We start from the raw sequence: 21,320 nt of genomic DNA on the forward strand, positions 1-21,320 counted from the left end.
TTTTTAATAAATTACAAATTAGTATTAACAAATCTTTCGTTCTTAATTTCGTTCTAAATTTAGATCAATTACAAAACAATTACAATTGCAAAAAGAAAAAGGTTAAGTGCAGTGATTTGATCTTTTTTTATTTGTTGAACAAAAGCTTTATGGCATGATTGAGAATTTCATAATACCTGGGCTGATGTGACCTCTGAATGACCCTCAGATGTTTTCTTTGTTTTGCGTCTTTTTGGTTGTGGCACTACTTCTGGTGGATCAAAATACTTTGAATGATGTTTGGCTGATCTTTCGGATAGGGATCTCTTGGCCCATTGCTCCTCTTGTTGGTCAATGGTCTGTTGCTTTGGAGATGCAACTTGGGACAAACTACCAAGATTATGCATCATCTGATGTTGTGTATACCTTCCTTGCAGAGAGTTAAACATCTTTGTAATGAAATCAGCTGGCCGCAGGAACCTCTTTCGATGTAATATGTGATTCTTCACGATTGAGAACCACTGCTCCACATGGCAATTTGGCTCCCTTGTTTTTATTTCTTTGGGTCTCTCTTTGGAGAATCTGCTCAGGTCCCCAAGCAACATGCCACTCCAAAGGGGAAAATGCCCATGTAGTTGCTCAGGAGGAAATTGATGATCCCTGGGCAGTAGAATTCATTCTTTGTGTCGCTCTCTGTCTGTGTGCACCTGGTCTTCTCTAGAACACCATTGAATAAATGTGTGAAGGGAGATGTGCCACATATCGTCTTGATGTTACTGCTCCTCTCCATGTCTTCTATGTATGGTGGAAGTGTTTCATCCATAGTAGTAGGCTTGGACTTCAGGATTTTTTGGTCTAGTGTGTTCTTTGCTGCCATAACTGCATTGGACTCGTTTGCTGACATGAACAACATAGCCATATCCTGAAAGTGGTTAAGTGCTTCTTGTAGGGTGGTGCTGTTAAGAAGAAGGCCAAAACAATAGGTGGCATATTCCTTTACAGCATACTCGCCAGTTTTCTTAGAAAATCCTTGAGTTACAGCCTTTATTATATGAGCAGAACAAAGATGGAGCAGTGTGAAATTGAATGAATCTGCACTTTTCACTTTTTGGCTGACAATTAAATGTGCTCTGTTTAAGTAGGATGAGACACTTTCTTTATTGAAGGCCAGGAGGACACTACCAATGAGTGCCCAGCTAAAATCAGTCTCAACCTGGTGGACCTTCCGTGTTGTTATCTGGCCCAGTTGTCTCAGTGTTTCCATCTGCCAAAACGTGAGAGTTGGTATGGAGTGCTCATTTGATATGAACTCAGACACAGGAAGAGGTGGCTTATCCTTACCCTTTCCAGGGAGAACAAGAGCATAATAGAGGATCCTTTTGGTTTGATTGGGGATGCGTGACATGACACTGCCTGTAGCATCTAGATGCAATGTGACTGGGGGTGAGTTTTTTAAATGATCTGCCAGTATTCAGTAGGCCACAATCTGTGTACAAGTGGACACCAAATGGGTCCACTTGTAAGTGTTGAATATAGCCTGCCACTTGAGAAGCAGTACCACTGCACTCCTTCATTATCTTCTGACAGAGCATCATCTCCATGATAACATCATCGTGGAGTCTGGTGCTTTTCCTGACTTCACTAGATATTACCCTTAAGACGTCCAAAGAAAGGCATCTGGAGATGTTGCCAGCCAAGATCTCGTCTGGTGGTGTGTTTCTCAGTGATTTATAGTAGTGCTGACTTACTCCTTTTTCTAATGCTGCAGCAATTTTTCCTCTTTTGGTGAATTTGGCATTTCTGAATTTTAAATCTTTTTCTTTGTGGGTGACTTCGCCAATTCAGTAAAACATGGATATCAATATGCTTCTGGCATGGTTTGGGCTTTGTATGAATGGTAAATTTGTATTTTGCTGAGCAATCTTCAAAAATACAGATGGCAAGTGCCTGGAAATAAGGTGCTCTTTTTTACGACTTTTCCTGCATTTTACATGCTGATACTTAAATGCCAATACACAGCAGGGATTTACTTTTGTGAATGCTTCATACAAGACATACATATGAATATTTGCATATGATTTAACAGTTTATTGTCATACATATCAAAAATGTAAAAGGTGTGCATCATACCTGAGACCTGGGTGAACAATGTACAGTAGGTTTTATGACTGTAAGTCATTGTCTTCAAACGCTATTGAGCTTTAAATATTGCCATATTTTGTATATGATCCCATACAGTAGTGAAATACATATGAATATTTGCATATGATTTAACAGTTTATTGTCATACATATCAAAAATGTAAAAGGTGTGCATCATACCTGAGACCTGGGTGAACAATGTACAGTAGGTTTTATGACTGTAGGTCATTGTCTTCAAACGCTATTGAAGTTACAAAACGTTTATACCAGTGTCGCATGTAACTTTAGAGACGGTCCCTAAATACGCGAATATCGAACGTCCAACGTCAAACCAACTTCCTCTTCCCTCTAGACGCTTACGAACTGAAACAACATTGACTGTGCAATGATTGGCTGAGAGACTAATCGCTGAATTCATACACCAATCATATGAAAGGAAAGACTAATCGCTGAATTCATACACCAATCATATGAAAGGAAAGACTAATCGCTGAATTCATACACCAATCAGACGAAGGAGCAGATTTCTCAAGCGTAAGGGTGGCGGTACAGACTGTTTATTTAAAAGTTTACCTGCGTCTGTTATCCACAGGTCGATTTCTATTGAAATACATTACATTAATGTTCTTATCAAAGCAAATTTTCAAACCAAGCGATCTGTGAAAACATTAAGCTTTTACTGTCATGAAGAACACTAGATGCCGCAAATCACCGGTATGTACCCTACTTAAAACTTAAAAATGTGTGGAGGCTATAAACATTTTCCTGGATTTTGTTTTCACAAATTGGTTCTAACTGAGACAAAAGCAAAGACTCATACAGCTTTCTTACTAATGTTATTGTGAATTGAAGACTAATTCTTACTATTATATTGCATAGTTCAAAGTAACACTTAATTATTTATTTTAATTAGAATTAAGAAAAATACATTAAGAAAATTATAATTTCTGAATATTTTATAGTGCAGGTAATGGTACATACAACATTTTAACTTTTCAAATATTTATCATGAATTAAATGCTGATATGTGAGTAAAAATGAACTATTTACAAAGCAATCAAAATAATGTATATATATATATATATATATATTATAAGCAAGGTTGGCCCTAGCATTTTGGGGGAACACATCTTAAACAGTGACTGGGTGGTGTTTTACATCAGCGTCTGTCTGATTTGGCAGCAAAGAGGATTTTCTGCTTGAGTCCAGTGATATTCTTTTAACCATCTACATATAAATTCTAGATTATATTCTAGAATTGAGATTATTTACCTTTAAATAGGTATTAACTTCCCATTAATATGCATATAATACATTTTAACACAAAATACTTCTGTATTAAACATTTCAGACAGTTCTATTAACTACACCACGTGACAGAAGGATTGTGCCAAACTGAGAACTCTTAATTAACTTCAATAACGAGCATACAGTATACAGATTGCAACATTGGCATGACAAAACATAGGGTTAGAAACCTCATCTAATGGCAACTGAAGCTTTATAAGTACACTGAAACATTTGGGAGTGCACACAAATCACCAATACCAAGAAAATTCACAAATAAAATGGTCTCTACACTTAATACAGTGATATATTTAAAGTATCCATCAGCTTTACATTGTTTTGTAAGTTATTTTTCACATTCATACTTGCAAAAACAGGAAAGGAGAGATTGCCTTACGTCTAATGAATATATAAGTTATATGACCATTACCCTGATGGGGTGGTTCCTCTTGAACGATCTGACCAGCTTAAAAACTGGCAAATCTCGTCTCATATTTATTCGATATGGCAAACTTAATTTCATTTTTAAATACAGGACAATCCCACATTTGACAGGAAAATCCCATATTTTACGGGACAGGTGTCCACCCTAATGTGGAGCCTTTACATTTGCAATTCTTTGAGTGGCAGTTATTTCTTCTTCCATTAGATTTGTACCTTTCTTGGAGAAAGTTTGAATTGACTTTTCTCTCAAACATCCCTTTTGGTGAACCTTATGTCTGCCAATTACTAAATCTCCGGATATGTAGAACTTCAAGATTCCCGAGTCCATGATAATGAATTTATCACTGCAGTGCCCACCGTATGCCGCAGAGAACAACACTTGGGGCCACAGCAACAAGATATTTTACTATAATAGCTGGATGACTCTCCTCTTTAATTCCTGTTCCTGGGATTTCATTTAATTTGTTGGATATTGGGACATTTAACAGTCAAAAAACAGTCTCAACACATTAACAGAAACCCTGATTTGAGTAGTCTTTTTACTAGTCAAACTTTTAAAGCTTAACGAGTACTAGATTAACCATTTACTCGGCAGCTCCATCCCTAATAATTTAATTAACAGCCCTAGTCCAAATATTTTCTGTAAATGCTGTGATATTCTGGAGTCATCCCTGTCTCTGTGATGTTTGTGTGGTGTCTCTCTTTTATGCTGTGATGTACTTTCATGACAGTTATTGTGTTTAGAGGTCATTTCAGTTTGTCCATTGACAGAGTCATCTCTATATTCAAGCTTTGCCTTTGTTAACAAGCATGTTTGGCCTTCACTATGTGTGGGTGTCTGTGTGTGGGAAATCAATGCAGGTAGAATGGGTTCCTTCAATTAGTTTTCTCCTTTTCTTGTAGGAAATCAAGCGCTTTCTTTAAAAAGAGATCTTGATTTGAAAAAGAACATTTCTGTGCCAAAAAGAAAGTCCAGGGGCCTCATCTTCATGTATAAAACTTGGCATAGATTTTATTCTAAAAGTGTGCGTACACACAGAAGTCAGATTTTGCATATGCACAAAAGCTTTCAGATGAAAAATGGTATGTACACCAGAAACTGTGCAAAATCCCTTTATAAATTGCGAATATTGTGTGTATATGCACATGCTTTATTCCCCACCCTGTCTCCTCCCTTATATAACCATATATGGAACATACACCTGTTTTTACTATGCATAACAGAGTTCACCACAGATTGGGTTGTCATTGCGTTTCGCAATCCCAATGGAATTGCATTGGGATTACTAGTAACTACTGCCCCAGTTAGTGTGAAACGCAGGACATGCTATGCCAATGCTGTCCAGTGCTGCACCTGTGTGTGGCTTTACAGCACCAGTCTTTGCAATGGTCGTGTTGACTTCTGAATACATCTGTTGTTCTAGGCCATTCTACCTGAATCAGAGTCAAGTGCGCATCAAAGATCATCTTTATCTGAATGTTGTCTTTTACCTCAAAAAGTGATTTCTGTAATACAACCCCTATTCCCAAAAAGTGGGACAGAATGCAAAATAACAGTAAAAACAAATATTTGATTAAATTCACCCTTTGCTATATGAAAAGCACTACAAATAAACATTATATGATGGTTTACCTTGTGAATTTCATTTTTTTTTATGTACAGTCAATTCAAATCAGATGATTGCAACATGATACAAAAAAGTTGAGACAGGGGCAATTTAAGACTAATAACAATTTGTCGAGTGAAAATGAAAAGGTGATGTGAAACAGGAGATGTTACAGTTGAGGCAATTGTGTAATAGTATATAAGGAGCCTCCAAAAACAGCCGAGATATTCAAGAGCAAGGATCATTCAAGACTTGTAAATAATCCAGCACTTTGAGAACAATGTTCCCCAAAAACAAATAGGAAGGAGTGTGGGCATTTCACCCTCTACAGTGCACAATATAGTTAAAAGATTCAAGGAATCTGGTCAAATCTGAGTGTGTAAAGGGCAAGATGAAACCCACTTCTGAATGTGCGTGATCTCTGATCCCTCAGACATCACTGTCTTAAAAAACATCATCTATCTGTAATGGATATCATCAACATGGGATTGGGATTACTTTAGTAAACCTTTGTTAGTCAACACCATTCATTGTTGCATCCACAGATGCAAGTTAAGACTTTACTATGTAAAGGAGAAGCCATACATCAACACTGTCCAGAAGTGCTGCTGACTTCTCTGGTCTCGGTCTCATCTTAGATGAAAAGTAGAACAGTGGAACCATGTTTTTCGATGAGTAAAAAAAAAAGTTGCAATGAAGACCCCGTACAGTTGTGCAGTGTAAGACCTGAATAAAGGATGAATGGGGAAAATTCCACTTTCTAAACTTATCAAACTTGTGTCTTCAGGTAAAACATCATATAATGTGTAGCTGTAGTGCTTTCAATATAGCAAAGGGTGAATAACATTTACAAATCACTAATTTATGTTTTTATTAGCATTTTTCATACTGTCCCAACTTTTTTGGAATTGGGGTTGTAGAACACAATTTCAAGCGGATGGTCTTATTCAAGTACTTATTCAGTACTTATTCAAGTGCTTAACTCCTTACTTTGGACATTGATTATGTGCAATGTTTTTAAAGTATAGCCAAAAGAATGAAACTTTATGAAATCCCAAACCTATGTTTGGGAGGAGCTTGTTCATATAGGTTTGCCAATCATATTTCAAGAATATATAGGCAGCTGCTTCCCTCACATCAGTGACAAATTTTCTGGTATTGCTTCCACTGACAATTTTACCCCACACACTTACCTGCTGCACGCTTTCATGGCTGTCTACTCAACGCTCAAACTGTTCCTTATCTCACGTAACATTGCTGTCGAAGCAGCTCAGAGTTCAAATTATTTCAGTTTTAGCGACCACTGATTTTGACATCTCAGTCTTTCTTATCCCAGAGCAGTCCATAGTTTAGGATTCCTCTGCACCTGCCAGCTCCTCTGGACTTTCTACCTGTGCTAGTTACTTTTCTCTGTTCAGCCTCTCTCCTCATAACTTTTCCCAGTGCAGTCTTGAGCTCAATGAGGCTGCCTCTGCAATGGTGTCTGCTCAAGCTTGACTCCACTCAATCCTTATTTTAACACAAGGATATCAATGATTATGGAATTCTAATTTAGATTTCTAGTCATTCTAAAACCTTATGTTCCCGAATCTAAACCCGGTTCTCCAGCACAAATGCCACTGAGATACATCGGGGACTCTTTCTCCAAACTATTTTATATCCTCTTACACTATGAACTCAACTCTCCCATCGCAGCTCTGAACAAACCCTTAAAGTGCAACCCTTTCGAAACCATCTTAATTCTGCTCGCACAGAACATTCTTCCTGTACTCGTATATTCAAAATAAGAGCAAAAAGCACACAAGGTCACCAAATTACATTACAATAAGTTGCCATACTTGACATGACCGATGAGATGCAGTATTTCATTTGAAGATGATTTGGTTTATTTCCATATCTGTTATGTTACTCAGACATAAGGACTTTTATGGTCTTGTTTCACATACTTTATAACCACAAACACTTACGCTGAGTTATAATGTAAGATACACCAAATAAAATGAGAATTCCTGTCAGAATATACACAACAAAATGAGTCCTCTCAGACTAAATCAGACCTTCAGGGTTCTTTTTTGCTTTCTTTATAGGTGTCTTTCCATAATGTTTTTGTTCCCTCCAAAAGGAGCCCACAGATGCCAGGCATTCTAATTGTTCCACATTGCATATGTATGCCCTTACACTGTATTCTGTTTTCTTATCAGATGTTTGCAGACGTTTTTTTGCCCCCTACTGGCATCAGTTTTACTCCCTGTATTCTTTAAAGTAGCCATTAATCCATCGAAACCTCCCTTTTTCAGGACACTGTATTTTAAAGATAATTTTGTAAAAATACAAATCCAATTAATGAACATGCACCTGTGGTGTTTTTCAGACTCTGAAAAACACCAAAAAAAGATGCCCAGGGTCCCTGCTCATCTGCGTGAACGTGCCTTAGGCATGCTGCATGGAGAAATGAGGACTGCAGATGTGGCCAGGGCAATAAATTGCAATGTATGTACTGTGAGATGCATGAGACAGCGCTACAGGGAGACAGGAAGGACAGCTGATCATCCTCGCAGTGGCAGACCACGTGTAACAACACCTGCACAGGATCAGTACATCCGAATATCACACCTGCGGGACAGGTACAGGATGACAACAACAACTGCCCGAGTTACACCAGGAATGCACAATCCCTCCATCAGTGCTCAGACTGCCCACAATAGGCTGAGAGAGGCTGGACTGAGGGCTTGTAGGCCTGTTGTAAGGCAGGTCCTTACCAGACATCACCGGCAACAACGTTGCCTGTGGGCACAAACCCACCTTCGCTGGACTAGACAGGACAGGCAAAAAGTGTTCTTCACTGAAGAGTCATGGTTTTGTCTCACCAGGGGTCATGGTCGGATTCGCATTTATCATTGAAGGAGTGAATGTTACATCGAGGCCTGTACTCTGGAGCAGGATCGATTTGGAGGTGGAGGGTCCGTCATGGTCTGGGGTGGTGTCTCACAGCATCATCGGCCTGAGCTTGTTGTCATTACAGGCAATCTCAACGCTGTGTGTTACAGGGAAATCATTCTCCTCCCTCGTGTGGTACCTTTCCTGCAGGCTCATCCTGACATGATCCTCCAGCATCACAATGCCACCAGCCATACTACTTGTTCTGTGCATGATTTCCTGCAAGACAGGAATGTCAGTGTTCTGCCATGGTCAGCGAAGAGCCCGGATCTCAATCCCATTGAGCACGTCTGGGACCTCTTGGGTCGGAGGGTGAGGGCTAGGGCCATTCCCCCCAGAAATGTCTGAGAACTTGTAAGTGTCTTGGTGTAAGTGTGGGGTAACATCTCACAGCAAGAACTGGCAAATCTGGTGCAGTCCATGAGGAAGAGATGCACTGCAGTACTTAATGCAGCTGGTGGCCACACCAGATACTGATTAATTTTGACCCATCTGCTCTCTGCTGGCATCACTGCAGTTCTTCTGTAGCCACAGAAAACCCCTCAGTCTGCTAATACTGCCGCAGGAGTATTTTACCATGCTTTTGCGGAAGCCCTTTTGTCTATGCTTCACCACAGCCTCAATGAGCCCCGACTGCAAATGCAAGTTCCTGCAAGTCCCATTCTTCTCACCAACGCATACATAATTCCCTGGTGCCACAACTGTGAAATCCTCAAGTCTCCTGGCATGGCAGCCATGGTGCTATTGGCAAAATACACTGTAAAAGTGCTGCAACTGTGGCGTGTCTTCTACTTAACCGTTCAATATTTTGACATCCCCTATGCCCCCAAGAGGTCAGGGAGTGTATTTCTTTAAATAGTTTTGTGTTTAATTCCCTTGCAATTAATTTGGGTTTTCCTATATTATTACTTTGGTTGTACAATGAATATCATGGTGAAAATATTATTACTAAATTAAAATTGTACATTTTGTGACTACTATTGTAGTCACCCTTTCACATAGAAGTCCCCCTTTCTGTTATGTATGCTATTTGCTTTCAATTTAGTTAGTAGCCTACCTCTAATCAAAGTTCAAAGTCAATTTAAAGGTAATTTTACTACATTCTATACTGCTCTACACAAATTTGTTCTGCTTGCTCTGTTAGTCTCTATATCAAAACACCATTATGTCAAAGTACTTTTTTATTTTATTTTATATATTAAACATGAATTACAATATGCATGATTCTCCAATAGGATTTACATAATATAATGAATCCAACCATTACCTAAACAAACCATATCCACCACCAACCACAAGAACATTTAAAAATGTTATTCAAACACAAAGTAAGACATAGTCTTTTAAAAACGGGCCATAAAACTCAAATTCAATGCCCAAAAGAAAAGGGATAGTTCACCCACAAATGAAAAATGAATCATTGTTTACTCACCCTCACCCTAAAGACTTTCGATCTTATGTCTTAAAATACCATTGGTTTTCGCATGTCTGGTTACCGATCTCGTTGCGCCAAGGTTTAAAAAGTGCCAATGGTTCTTGTGTGTCTCAGTAGTGACCCCAATGCATCAAGGTTTTCAAATGCCATTGGTCTTGCGTGTTATATTGCCAATCATGTTGCGGGCATAGTTTCTTAAAAATCAAAGTCTTGTTAAAAATCGCATTGCGCCACGTCCTAAATTGCCATTGGTTCTTTACTGTCTCGTTAACAGTTGAATTGCACCAAAATTCATAAATGCCATTGGTTCATATCTCATTGCCAATCACGTTGTGCCAGTGATTTAAAATGTCATTGTTCTTGCATGACATGTACGAATCGTGTTACGCTAAGGTTTCAAATGCCATTGGTTCTCGTGTATCTTGTTACCAATCATGTTATGCCAATGCTTTAAATACCATTAGTTCTTGTTATGCCAATGCTTTAAATACCATTAGTTCTTGTGTGTCTCATTACCAAATGCATTATGCCAAGGTTTAAAAATGCCATTGTTTTTTGCATGTCTTGGTTGCGATTGCAATGTGCAATGGTTTTAAAAAGCCAATGGTTCTTGTGTGTCTTGTTACCAATCGAGTTATGCCAAGGTTTTAAAATGCCATTGGTTCTCCTTACCAATCATATTGTGCCAGGGTTTTGAAATATCATTGGTTCTTTCATGTCTCGTTACTAGTCGTGTTACTGCATTTCAAAATGCCATTTGTTCTTACGTTTCGCTTTACCATGGTTTGAATTTGTGTAAGTTAGCTGCCGCAGAGGGATGTTCTGCGAATAATGGCTTTTTGGAGCTCAATAGTCCCCATTCACTTTCATTGTAAAGAAAAAAGCATTTTGACCTGATAAACTTCTGCTTATATGTTACACAAAATAAATACATAAAGTAACACAAGTTTAGAGCGACATGAGGAGGATGACAAAATAATAATCTTTTGGCAGAATTACCCCTTTAAATATTTCCACCGGGAAATCTGTCAGCATGGAAATGTATATCTAAATCAATAGCAAATAACAAAGAGAGAGAGAATGTTGCTAGTCCTTGCTGTTGTGCTGCCTTTATAAATTATGCATGAATTGAAGAATATTTCTAAAGCAAAACTCAACAATGCTGAGCTGTTATGAGGTACAATCACATAAGCCACTGCTCTTTTTCTTTACTAAAATGCTCCGCCCACTTCCTGGTGAGCTCCAGGTAATAGTCTGGCTGATGAGGTTTATAGTCCAAATACAGACGAGCCACAGTCTTCTTAGGTATGGCCCTTTCAATCTGAGTTCCCTCGTGCCACTCATTAAATGATGTTATTGTGATGATATCAGGCCTTACAGACATTGCCGCTAGCAAAGAGGTCTCGTAATATCGTCCATTCACTCTGTTGCGTGTGTTGTGGTTATTCCATGGCCGAATAGCGGTGTCCATATAACCAGGTCCAGCGCTTGGCACAAACAGCAAGTTGTTCTTGTCGCAGAAATCCTTGATTGCTTTCCAGTTCTGGTGAGAAGATCCAAAGGAGAAACCATTGGAAGCAAAGTAGGTGTACATGCCGTCAAAGCCACCGGACAGGATGTCGTGCTTATGAAGCTCTTCCACTATGAGAGCGATGAAGATGCCATCATACAAAGTTCCACGGAGACTGTGAGACCCTTGAGCTGTAAGTAGCTCAGCCCAGGCCTCAGGAGGTGTCAGGTATGAGTCGTACACGTAGAAGAGTGGAAGAACCTTGCCAGTGCTGGACTTGAATCTGTAGAAAGCACCATGTTTGCCATATCTATGAGGAGATTTCAGATATGATTAATTATACAGCGTTACTGAAACAGTTGTACACAATAAAACAATGTTATTGCCATTTGTTAAGTAAGGAAAGACAACATATTTGCTGCTGCTCAGGTGAAAGAGGATGAGTGTGGAGGACTGCGGGATGTTTACCAAAAGTTTTGTACCAAAAGAAATAAAAAGTAGGGGAGGCAGGGGGCAATGGACCCTTTTTTTCACTGTGATGATGTATTTTCACCTTAAACATCAGCATAAATCTAGCAAACTTTTTTATATTTGCAATTTTCAATTATTTATTGTAAATTTATAACATTACATGTTATATTACCCTGGAATTAGTAAAAAACCACAGATGCAATGAGGTTTCTAATACATCTGCTAAGGGAGTGACAGAATATTTGTCTTGTCTTACTGCTGTAATCCTGCGCTCTCTATTTTGTTTCTTCATTTGGAATGTTGCGGAAACTTAATAGTTGCGTTTTTATGTTGTTTTTGGAGCAAATGGGTAAGCAAAAATTATATTTAGCACGGACTCCTGTTTACTGCTATAGAAGTTTACCCTACAGTCTTTCCGTCCATGTTTTAAAACCTGTAAGTGTTCCAAAAGGGTCCATTGAAATATATATATATATATTGTTTCCTTAACATTTCACATGCTACTACAAATCTAACAGCTGTCTTTTGATATAAATAACATACTGTACATGGGTGTTTCTTCATATCCGTGCACTTTTAGCACTGTGGATTTCTAGAAGTAACAGTTATTTGTTATTTTTCTGCAAACAGTGTATGTACGTATATGCATCATAGAAGATTTATGGCATTCTTTTTCCAAAAGTCATGAAAATTCTCACCACAGTGTCATTTCCAGCACATCTTAAATTCTGTTTAGTGTTTTAAAGAAAGCTGTAGTGGAAATGACACTGTTAACGTTTAAAATAACAATAATAAAATGGCTGACTCTTTTATCTTACTAAAGCTAACTTCATAGCTAATATTTTGAGTATCCAAATACACACAATAAAATATTCTCAAACTTTTTGTGTAATTTGGCTAAATTTGAGCTTGATTGGAAATGACGGCCAATAAAAATATTCAGCTGACATATGATATTTACCTTCAAACAACCTTTATTATATATATATATATATATATATATATATATATATATATATATATATATATATATATATGAGCCAAAATTGTTTGGTGTGGTTGAAATGATGCCACAGAACTGACTGATAATTTTCATATTGAAATAGTTTTTTTATTATTTACATATCTATCTTTTACAAGATACTTGAATAAATAAAATAAAAATAATGCATACAAAGGATGTATTCTACATATGAGAGGACTCCTCAGAACATAATGGTTTGAACCACGGAGTGCAGTACAGCTGTCTGTATTACCTGATACTCAACCCATGTAAACCTACACTTTACTTCGCTTGTCCTTACATAACATCATTCTTCATTAGCCATTCCAACTGCTAGAAGAGAACAATTCAAGGCTAAACAACTTTAATGAGTCCTTTTATGATGCTTTCATTAACACTTAACTCAACACGTTACAGTCAAGAGGTTGTTCTAGTATTATAGATTAACATGTTTCATGTTAACATGCCATTGCTCTCATGAACCTGTATCCTGATTGGGTTAGCTGCAAGACCATCAGGTCATGTTATTCTTTCTGTTTCATGAATCATTTATGGAAGAAAAGTACTCTATTTTTAAAACACCACTCTCTCTTTTCTTCAGGCTGGGTTGAATTTCACCCGCAGCTCTTGAGTACAAAGCAAGCCTGTTCATCAATATGAAGAGAGGCTATGACTTTAGGTCAGCAGGAAGGAAGCCTCTTTAGCGTTGGAAAGATGTAAGAGGTATGGACACGGTTTGAGGAGGTGCTACCTACTTGTCAATGATGTATTTGATGTTATCATGCACGGTGAGGTCTGTCCGGCCTTTGTAGGGCTGAAGGTGGAACGCAACCTGGAAAAGATTGAAGGTTATGAAGTAGGGACTAAAACATTACTACAGCGGAATCAACTCTTCTGAATTTATCTTTCAGACACACAGCACCAGCATTATGTATGCCAGCAATACATCATACATATCTTGAACTGACACTGGGCATCTTTTCATAAACACTTGTTTACTATGCTGTAAACCAATTATTTTACATTTTAACAAAGCACAAGATAAATCCTTGTAGGGGCTCTTAGTGTTTAGCATAATCTCTTGGCTTTGATTAAGACTTCTCCATGGTTTAGTAGATTGCTCCAGTATTTTATGTTGCTTCTTAAAGCCTGTTTTATAAAATGTTGTGATGATAAATAGCTTTATAGTGCATTTCCAAAGTGTGAATTGTAAAAAGACTTATACTAAGCACTTGCTACATAGCACTGCTTCGCTTACACAGGCAGTGAATGTTGTAATCTGTTAATACTGGCTCCAATAACATTTATTCTATAATTTACTGAGGTAGCTGTTCCTTAAATACAGATGTGATGAATTAAGCAACCTTCTATCGCACTATAATCCATCATGTTCACTACTTTTCAAACTTCTGGCCTGTTGAAAGTACCTAGAATATTAAAATCCACTAAGGGGAGCAGATCTTTTCCTTTTTGTCTCCTAAACTATGGAATAGTCTTCCAAGCATTGTTCGGTACTCAGACACACTCTCTCAATTTAAGTCAAGACTAAAGACAAATCTCTTCTGTAATGACTGCAAACATGAGGTTTCAAAGATTTCAATATCAGTTATACATACTCCAACAATGAAAATTATTATAAATATATACTGTACAGCCTAATATACAGAGTGTCTATTTGCACCCTGGCCTAAGAGCAGTTTATTTGACACAAATTTGTACATTCCTCTGAGCAGGAGATGTCTTTAATATTTTTGGTCCAAGACTTGCATAAATCTGTTTAAACTAAGAAATTTGGTTAACTTTTAAGAGAACATTATCATAAAGATGGCCTTAAAACAAATGACTAAAAGCCAGAAAAAAGTCCCTGTGACGAGGAGGACGACGTGGGCAGGCTGTGTTCCATCAAGGCCTGACCATGCCCTCCTCCTCGTCACATTCCCATTTTGATTTCATGGGGTCTTTGGCAGGTTAAGATAATAATTTACGTGAGGGATAATTGACGATGGACCGAGGAGGTAATGCGGTCATGACATGCGGCGAATTGACCGTTGCACCTCGGTTATGCATTATTTTTAAACAATTCAACAGCCAGAGTCAATTATTCCACTTATACCACATTTAACACACATTAAGACATAGTTCAGGGTTTTATCTCATGACATTTTTGGGTTTTTGTCCCTAAAATGCTCTTATGAGGGGAACTACTTTCTATCGCCGCGGATTCAGCGTCTTGCTTTGATACAGTCTGAGCCTTCGTTGCTAGTTCGAAAACGTCACTTTAGAACTAGCAATGGAGGATAGTGAGGCTTGCTCTGCTTTACTCAAGGACTTACTGGATAATGCAGCAGTGCGTTTGTGCATATGTGTGTGTGAGTTTGTGTTTGAGGGATCGAAAGAGAGCAACTCACGAAATGAGAGAGCTCACTTCTGGGATTACCTTTTTTGTTGCAGCTCTCTTCAGAAGTAGTTATCGCTTCAAAATCACCAAGATGTAACTTTAAGCAATTTTCAGCAGCAGCGAATGTCGCCACATTTAAAAGGTGCTGACTTTGCTACCAAAAGAGTTTGTGTGAGAGTGAAAGAGAGGGGGAGAGGTAGCGCAGTGCTTTTTTCCACTATAGCTATGTGATGCTGTCTAGGGTAAAATACATTGAAACATTAAAATGTATTTATGACAATAGAAACTTTATTGATCAAGTCGCATGGATGCCCGAGTCTTAGTGTGTGTGTGTGTGTGTGTGTGTGTGTGTGTGTGTGTGTGTGTGTGTGTGTGTGTGTGTGCACCACCCTCCTCTATATCTGTGAAGCTTGGGCACTTCCATATCAGATGCCTTCAGCGCATTCTAGGAATTACATGGCGTGAGCGTATGCCTCAAACTGAAATACTTGTAAAGACCAACTGCAGAAGTATTGAGGCCATGATCACCCAGCGCCAGCTGCAGTGGCTGGGCCACGTAATAAGGATACCTCCATGCCGACTACCCCGCAGAGTGCTATATGGCCAGCTACATAATGGTCGACGCTCAGCTGGAGGGCCGAAGAAGCGCTATAAGGATCAAATGAAGATTGCTATGAGAAAGTGTAAGATCAGACCCGAGGACCTGGAGTATGTTGCTGTTGATCGTAACATCTGGCGATGGCTTTGTAGGGATGAGGCACATATGCTGGAGATGGAGAGGACAACCAAAAGACAACAGGAGAGAGCCAGGAGACACACAGCCATGGCTGCCATCAATACCACCACTACTACCGCATATATATGCCCCACCTGTAATAGAGCTTGTGGGTCCAGGATAGGACTGTTCAGCCATCAGAGATCTCACCGTTAAACGAGTGGACGTCATCGGATAACGATGGACAACCGAAGAAGAAGAAGAAGAAGTGTGTGCATACGTGTGCATACATGTATGTATGTGTGTGAGCGTGTTTAAGTGCAAAATGTATTACAATTTTAATAAATGTATTATATTTTAGACATTGTTTGACATTCTTACCTGATCTACTTTAACCAATGTCTTTGTTTTAATTGGTTATTTTGTTGTGGTGACCTGTAGGGCTCTTTGAAATAACTGAAATCATTTGCTGAAGTGGTATGGAACTGTTATGCGGTCAAGACCTGGAACTACTTTATAGCCATACCTTTATTTGAAAAATAATTGCACACCTTACCATGCGTTCAGACCAGAGGAGGCGAGAGCATCAAAATTCGCTCTGGCTGCCCTGCCAACAACGCTAATGAAGATTCGTGGATGCTCTGATGTAGTTGAAATAGGCGGCAACGTTCATTCAGAATGCTTGGTTTTGTGAACTATATTTAAAGGGGCCGCAAAACATCCAGACACATCGACCGGTATCTTTTTGCCGACCTATCACAAGTAGCGTATATCCTCATGAAATCTTTTAAATGTGAAAGTAAGAAATCGATCAATGGCAGAAAGTATGACGCTGGCTGTCATAGAAAACGAAAGACTTCCGGTCGATTTGACGCTCTCGATGCCTCTGGTCTGAACGCACTATTAGAATGTCTGTGAACCAATCAAAATCAAGCCGTGATATAATTTTCATTAACTAGTACAACCAAGAACTGTGAAATATTTACAAGTTTAGAACTAGTTTAAAAAACAATAAGATAACATGCAACTATATACCCAAAGTGTCTGTGTATGTAGATACGTTTTTGGAATCTCTCACCAGTTACCTTGATACTGTGTCTATGGGCAGCATCCATAACAGCTGGAACTAGATCTTCAGAGGGTTTGCCATGTTCATCTGCCACACCAGGAGGGTACCAGGACAGAACCACCACACCTGCCAGTGGAAATATACTTGTTTAAAAGCAGCAGAATGTGCCTCTTTTAATGACTCCTAATTCATTTGTTACAATTCTGATCCATTTGTTGCACATTATACAGTGACCTTGAAAAGTATGTGAACACTTATGTCATTTTATGAAATCAAGTGTCATTTATTTTAACATTTAAAAGCAAACTTTGGGTCTTTAGTGACCCGTGACCCGTGACCTCATTCCACCACCCTTTGGATGGTGTAACAATAAAAAATGATACAAATATATAAAAATATATTGCCAAAAGTGTATAAGGTTGTTAGTAACCAGTGATTTATAATAGTGTTACAATAAATATATTCACTTCCATAAATCACATTTTTATAATTGATTCATATATGCAATAACAGGATATCTTTTTTGCTTGTTTATTACAAGACAAATGAGTACTATATTCATAATAATGACTACTGTATAATATAAATTATACTTACTATTTGTTCCTCAAGGTGGCTCTGTGGTATCAGTGATTGATTTGATTTAAATTTGACATTGCTATTTGACGCAGAAGCAATGTGGTAGTAAACTATAGCAAGTACAACACATGAACAGCATAATATGGCTATTGACATTTGGGTGTACTGCTGCAATTCTGTTTTCAGTGGTGAATTGTACATCTATTTAGGCTCAATATGTGCCTGAGAAAATACATATACACCGATCAGCCACAACATTAAAACCACCTGCCTAATGTTGTGTAGTTCCCCCTCATGCAGCCAAAACAGCTCTGACCCATCGAAGCATGGACTCCACAAGACCTCTGAAGGTTTCATGTGTAATCTGGCACAAGACATTAGCAGCAGATCCTTCAAGTCCTGTAAGTTGCGAGGTGGGGCCTCCATGAATCAGACTTTTTGGTCCAGCACTTCCCATAGATTCTCAATTGGATTGATATCTGGGGAATTTGGAGGTCAAGTCAACACCTTGAACTCTTTGTCATGTTCCTCAAACCTTTCCCGAACAGTTTTTGCATTGTGGCAGGGTGCATTATCCTGCTGAAAGAGGCCACTGCCATCAGGGAATACCGTTGCTATGAAGGGGTGTACGTGGTCTGCAACAATCTTTAGGTAGGTGGTACGTGTCAAAGTAACACCCACGTGAATGCCAGGACACAAGGTTTCCCAGCAGAACTTTTCCCAGAGCATCATACTACATCCACCGGCCTGCCTTCATCCCATAGTGCATCCTGCTGCCATCTCTTCCCCAGATAAATGAAGCACACGCACCCGGCTGTCCACATGATCTAAAAGAAACGTGATTAATCAGATCAAGACACCTTCTTTCATAGCTACATAGTCCAGTTCTGATGCTCACATGCCCATTGTAGGTGCTTTCAGCAGTGGACAGAGGTCAGAATGGGCATTCTAACTGTTCTGCGGCTATGCAGCCCCATATGCAGCAAGCAATGCACTGTGTGTTCTGAGACCTTTCTGTCACGGCCAGCATTACGTTTTTTAGTAATGTGTACTACAGTCGCTCTTCTGTGGGATCGGACCAGATGGGCTAGCCTTCACTCCCCACACGCATCAATGAGCCTTGGACGCCCATGAACCTGTCGCTGGTTCACCGCTTGTCATGCCTTGGACCACAATTGGTAGGTACAAACCACCGCATACTTGGAACCCAGTCATCTAGCCATCACAATTTGACTCTTGTCAAAGTTGCTCAGATCCTTACACTTGTCCATTTTTCCTGCTTCCAACACGTGAAATTCAAGAACTGACTGTTCACTTGATGCCTAATATATCCCACCCCTTGACAGGTGCCATTGTAATGAGATAATAAATGTTATTCACTTCACCTGACAGTGATTTGAATGTCCTGGCTGATCAGTGTATGTAGCTTATGTGTTATGTGTAACTCAATACGGCTTACAAAATGTCAGACTAGAAGTAATGAATCCTGTTCTAATATTTGTTGCTTTATCTCTTTCACATATAAAAATAAATAAATAAAACATTACAGAATATGTTCTAGTCCACAATTTTGTCATGAAAATGCTTAGAAATTTTTTCAGTATCTGGGATTTTGTAGATTCTTTCCTGTTCGATATACATGCTGTAAAGTTCTTAGACATGTAAAAATGTTTGGCGAAGCACAAGTGCATTTAAGGGCTCAAGACAAATAGCATGCACACTTTTCAAACAGAACACTCACAAGATTGTAAGGGCTTGAAATGATCAAATAAACAGATATCTATCTATCCATCCATCTATATAATATATATGTTAGTGACACTAAAAGAATCAGCATGACTAATGATTTGTATTTTTGCTGTAAACCTGCAGCTGCAGCTTCGATTTGTGCCATGTGAGACTCAATAACATCTGGATCCTTGGAGCTATAGGGTCCAAGTTCAGGGAAATAACTGGACGCCATGTCGTCTGGCGGATTGTGTCGTCCTTTAGGGTGACTGGCAGCTATTTTGGGGTCCCAATGTGGTACCAGTACGTGGTCCCAGTGCACATAACTCCCGTCCATCTGTGGCGAGCCATACCATAAATAATAGAAGATGTGAATGTCATAGAATATGCTGTGGTCAGGACCAGAGTTGGAGAAGACTATCTTGGTGTCCCGCCCAACACCAATTTGACCTGCTGATTCGATTCCAGGTTTGGGTCTCTGGTCCATTCTGTCTCCCACTAAAGGCATCAACTCCATTCCTGGAGCAAGATCGGAAAATCCGTCAGTGGGCTTGAGGGTTCGTAGGCCCATCATGGTGCCAAAAATAAACAGGGTGAACAATAGAAGAGCCACGCACGCTTTCTTGCGTAACCTGTTCATGGTCGCTCTCCGTGGTGCTGGAAATGCAGTTCACATAGAGGATTACACGGCTCAGGCCGCCGAAAGTGGCCTGTGAAATTGTTTCTTGTATTCCATCTTGCACAGCCTATCAGACCTCATTTTGGCACTCGTGATAAGTCCTTTGTGGCAACCATTATTTCCACATTAGCAAATTATGAAGCATTTGCATTGATGATATTAAGCTTCACTCCTCATCATTCACGACCCAGCCAACATTATTTATAACTGCATTGTGACATTCTGACAGCACATGCTATATTTGCTTAAAAGAACTCAAATAAACCTCAAACAGCCTGTGAGCTGAAAGCTTCTGGTCCAGACGTCTGTCTGTTCCCCAATGTGATGTCGCACGCGTCCGCATTAAATCATGTAATTATGCACATGCACGAGTACTTCCGTCTCCATCATTTCAATTCTGTTGCGTCCGACTCTCCCACGTGTCCATCTTTACTCTACAATGTACAAAATATATTCACATCAGATGCACTGGCCTAACAAAAGATTCCTGCGTATCTGTCGCCAGTGTGCTCATGATAAATCATCTTGCTACTGGAAGGTGGAGCCTCGAGGGTGTCACTGTGCGCGCATGCTCAAGCAAGGACACTGGCTGTGTCTCATATGGCACACAAGCATACTGCATACCGAATAGTGTAAACTGAAAACTGTAATAGTAAGGGGCGTTCACACCGAACGTGTTAATTATTTTTATTTTTTTTTATTTTAGCACAAGAACACATGTGAAGAGCCCCTAAAACAGTTGCCTACGTCTTATGTAATGACAAAACTACATTACAAAAAGCAGTATGCTACAATGTTGTCACACAACCTCACTATCATTGTTTAATTCAGCATGTGGTGTCCAGTTATCAACTTTTGTTATTGTTAAACTATAACCATTTTATTTAAACTGCCTTAACTCTTGGCAGTCTGATCAAATAATGATTATAAAAATCATCAAAGAAAAAAGGTGTAAAAATGAAGTCAAAATGAATGAAAGTGCAAATGAATATTTTAACCAAAGTACTAACAAACCCAAAAAACAACGTGCCAACCAACCCCACTCACACTCTTTTCATAAATAATGTTAGCCAGCTAGCATACTGTACTTTTACAGGCTTGCAAACCTTATTTCTAAATATATCTGATATTCATCAATATGAACTAAATTAAGAGATATATATAAACTTGTCTTCATTTTAACATATTTTTACATTCAAAGGTCCAGAAAGAATCAGTCGGTGTGTGGTACAAGAAGGTGAACATTTAGATGTTACGCTTTGGTAAAATTCATCAAAAAAAATTACCAAAAATCAACTGTGCCAATCAACCTCTGCCATGCACAGAGTGTCACAGTAT

General features: G+C 38.9%; 1 protein-coding gene across 1 annotated transcript; it reads right to left on the bottom strand.

Annotated features, from left to right (window-relative positions):
- Positions 1-9,574: 9,574 nt before the first annotated feature.
- On the bottom strand, positions 9,575-20,490 carry LOC127650216 (glycoprotein endo-alpha-1,2-mannosidase-like protein). Its single transcript, XM_052135511.1, has 4 exons — positions 19,442-20,490; positions 17,013-17,122; positions 13,570-13,646; positions 9,575-11,650 (listed from the first exon to the last, which is right to left on the bottom strand). Exons 1-4 carry the CDS (start codon positions 19,941-19,943, stop codon positions 11,014-11,016), a joined length of 1,326 nt encoding a protein of 441 aa, XP_051991471.1. The 5' UTR covers positions 19,944-20,490; the 3' UTR covers positions 9,575-11,013.
- Positions 20,491-21,320: the final 830 nt, after the last annotated feature.

Source organism: Xyrauchen texanus, chromosome 10 (assembly GCF_025860055.1).
Source record: "Xyrauchen texanus isolate HMW12.3.18 chromosome 10, RBS_HiC_50CHRs, whole genome shotgun sequence".
Lineage (NCBI taxonomy): Eukaryota > Metazoa > Chordata > Actinopteri > Cypriniformes > Catostomidae > Xyrauchen > Xyrauchen texanus.